Source organism: Plectropomus leopardus, unplaced genomic scaffold (genome assembly GCF_008729295.1).
Source record: "Plectropomus leopardus isolate mb unplaced genomic scaffold, YSFRI_Pleo_2.0 unplaced_scaffold22043, whole genome shotgun sequence".
In the NCBI taxonomy this organism is placed as follows: domain Eukaryota; kingdom Metazoa; phylum Chordata; class Actinopteri; order Perciformes; family Serranidae; genus Plectropomus; species Plectropomus leopardus.
In genome coordinates this window covers 1-2,410 of record NW_024623875.1, presented here as the reverse complement: position 1 = coordinate 2,410, position 2,410 = coordinate 1, and the positions used below count along the sequence as shown (strand labels likewise).

The 2,410-nt window shown below is 44.7% G+C and overlaps 1 protein-coding gene across 1 annotated transcript; it reads right to left on the bottom strand.

Moving 5' to 3' along the window:
* Positions 1 to 6: 6 nt before the first annotated feature.
* rnf4 (ring finger protein 4) lies at positions 7 to 2,402 on the bottom strand (the record flags this gene model as incomplete). The annotated part of the gene is made up of 6 exons (XM_042515985.1): positions 7 to 193; positions 277 to 328; positions 1,031 to 1,154; positions 1,237 to 1,249; positions 1,379 to 1,458; positions 2,184 to 2,402. Coding segments are annotated over 6 exons (638 nt in total), but the record flags the coding sequence as incomplete, so codon positions are not given.
* Positions 2,403 to 2,410: the final 8 nt, after the last annotated feature.

Sequence of the window (2,410 nt, the reverse complement as noted above, 5' to 3'; positions counted from 1 at the left end):
TGTAGAGGGGGTGGTACAGGTGTGTGGTGATGTCATAGTGATGTCAGATGTAGAGGGGGTGGTACTGGCGAGGGGTCAGTCTCTTCCTGCAGGTCGGACAGGTATGTGATGACTTCAGAGCGTCTCGCAGACACTGGCTGCAGAACACGTGACCACATTTCGTGGAAACGACCAATCGGCCGCTCTCTACAATCTGTGAAGAAAACAACAACCAGCCAATCAGAAGGCAGCACTTTACCTGCTGTCCAGGTGTGTGGCGGTGCATTTGGGTCTCACCTCAGAGTACGAGTCCAGACAGACGGGACAGCTGATCGTCCCTGGAGTCGACCTGGAACACACACACAGACTCTACTGCACGACTTTTCTACGATACAGAAACACCTATCATCATCAGGAAAAGTTGTGTGGGGTTGGACTGAATACAGCAGACTGTGAGAGGATCCCAAAAACGGCATACGCCACACAAAGAGAGGGAGGAGAGCCGGCATCAGGGTGAGGCTGATGCGACTTGGACCGAGAGCTGCTCCTCGACCAAACCTTCTTCTGGCTAATGTCCGGTCGGCAGAGAGGAGAGTGATGAGATGTGATCGAGATTCACTCAGCAGATCAGACACTGCCCTAACCCTAACCCTAACCCTAACCCTAACCCAGCACACATCTTCACAGAGACACGGTTAACCCCTAACATCCCGGATCAAGCTATTGCACTGGATAGGCAGACCTTGTTGGGAGCCATAAGGACACAAGACTGACGCAATTCAAAAAATGCTCTGTAGGAATTGAATGATGCCACCAGCAGCAACATGCCCAAAGAACCAGGTGTAATCTTCATAGCAGCTGCTGATTTTAATCAACTCATCCTTCAACTACGACAATGTAGCAGGATCAAGGACAAATGTAATTTCATTTCTTTAAACTTTGTTTAAAAAACAGACAGTCGAATAAATCTACCCTCTACTGGTTTCTGGTGGGATCAGTCTATTACCTGGCTGTGATTTTAATATAATGTTGACAGGGATCAGTCTATTACCTGGAAGAGCTGTTGTTCTGTACAGAGGACATTATTGCCGTGTTGAGGACACGGGGTGTGTCCTCGTCTTCATCGCTGCTGACGACGTAACTCTCAGCTGTGGTGACTCTGCTGTTCTGAGGACCTGAAGGAGGACAGCCAGAGAAATGTTGGACTGGTCCTTTAATGAGACGTGACGTGGAGATGTGGACTGAAAACAGTTTTACCTTCGTCCACCAGCTGGATCGTCGCAGCAGCAGCAGAAGAAACACAAACAACAGAATCATGAAATTTGAGACGCAAATCAAGAGAAGAAGAAACACAACCCACAGACACATTACTGGGAGTAACTGGGTGTATTTATGTTACCAGTACGGAGTCGTTGCTGGTCAGGTCGACCACAGCAGCTTCTGATCCCTCACAGGTCAGATCCACCACCTCCTCCACACCTGAACACACACCGCTTATTGATTATTGATTGGAGACATCCTGTAACCCTTAAAGGGTAAATTAGGCATTTTCAGCCTGGACCATATTAATCCATGCTGTTGTATTCAAGTGACTAACGGAGACATTTTTCTTTTAATCGCTGCTGGCTAACAGGCTGAAATGCAACAATATTGGGCAACTGAGCAACATAAATTTAAATCAAGTATTTGTCACTCATTCTATGAAAGCCTTTGCATTAAAATATTTTGAAAAGAACATTTCTTTCAAACATTGATTAGAAAAAAAAGATTAAATAATTTGTGTATGACAAAAATATAGATGGTCAGGAAAAAATGATTTTGAATCTATTTATTTCGTATGAAAAAAATGACTTTCATAAATGTAAATAGACTCAAAAGAAACCAAAATTACAAGAACTCAAAACAGAAATGGGACATTGTGCACAGACTGAGACGGCAAAGCTGAGAAAACAAAACACACGGGACATTTGTCAAACTTTGTTTGTCTTTGATTGTTTGGTTTGATACTCTTATGTATTTATGTATATTAGTTTGTCCTTCATGTTTTTCTTTTTGTTCAGTCTTTTTTGTTTTTCCTATGTCTTGTTTGCACTGTTCTGTTTCTTTATCACTGAATTTGTAAATGTGCCCCAATCGAGTATGAAATATCTGCAAAAACAGATAAAAGGAAAAAAAGACCCGAAAACGTATTGATCTGTACTGACTGTCCTCGGTGTTGTCCATCACGTCGACGGTCTCTGTGGGGGGGGCGGGGTCACCATCAGACGTCCTGCTGACGTTAGTTGGCCTGTTAGCTGCTCTGTTGGTCGGCCTCCTGGCGTTCGTCCCTCTGCTGGTCTTGGAGTTTGGTCTGGACACCAGAGGACTTCCTGCTGTCCTCCTCTTCCTCTGAGACTGAACACACACACACACACACACACACACACACACA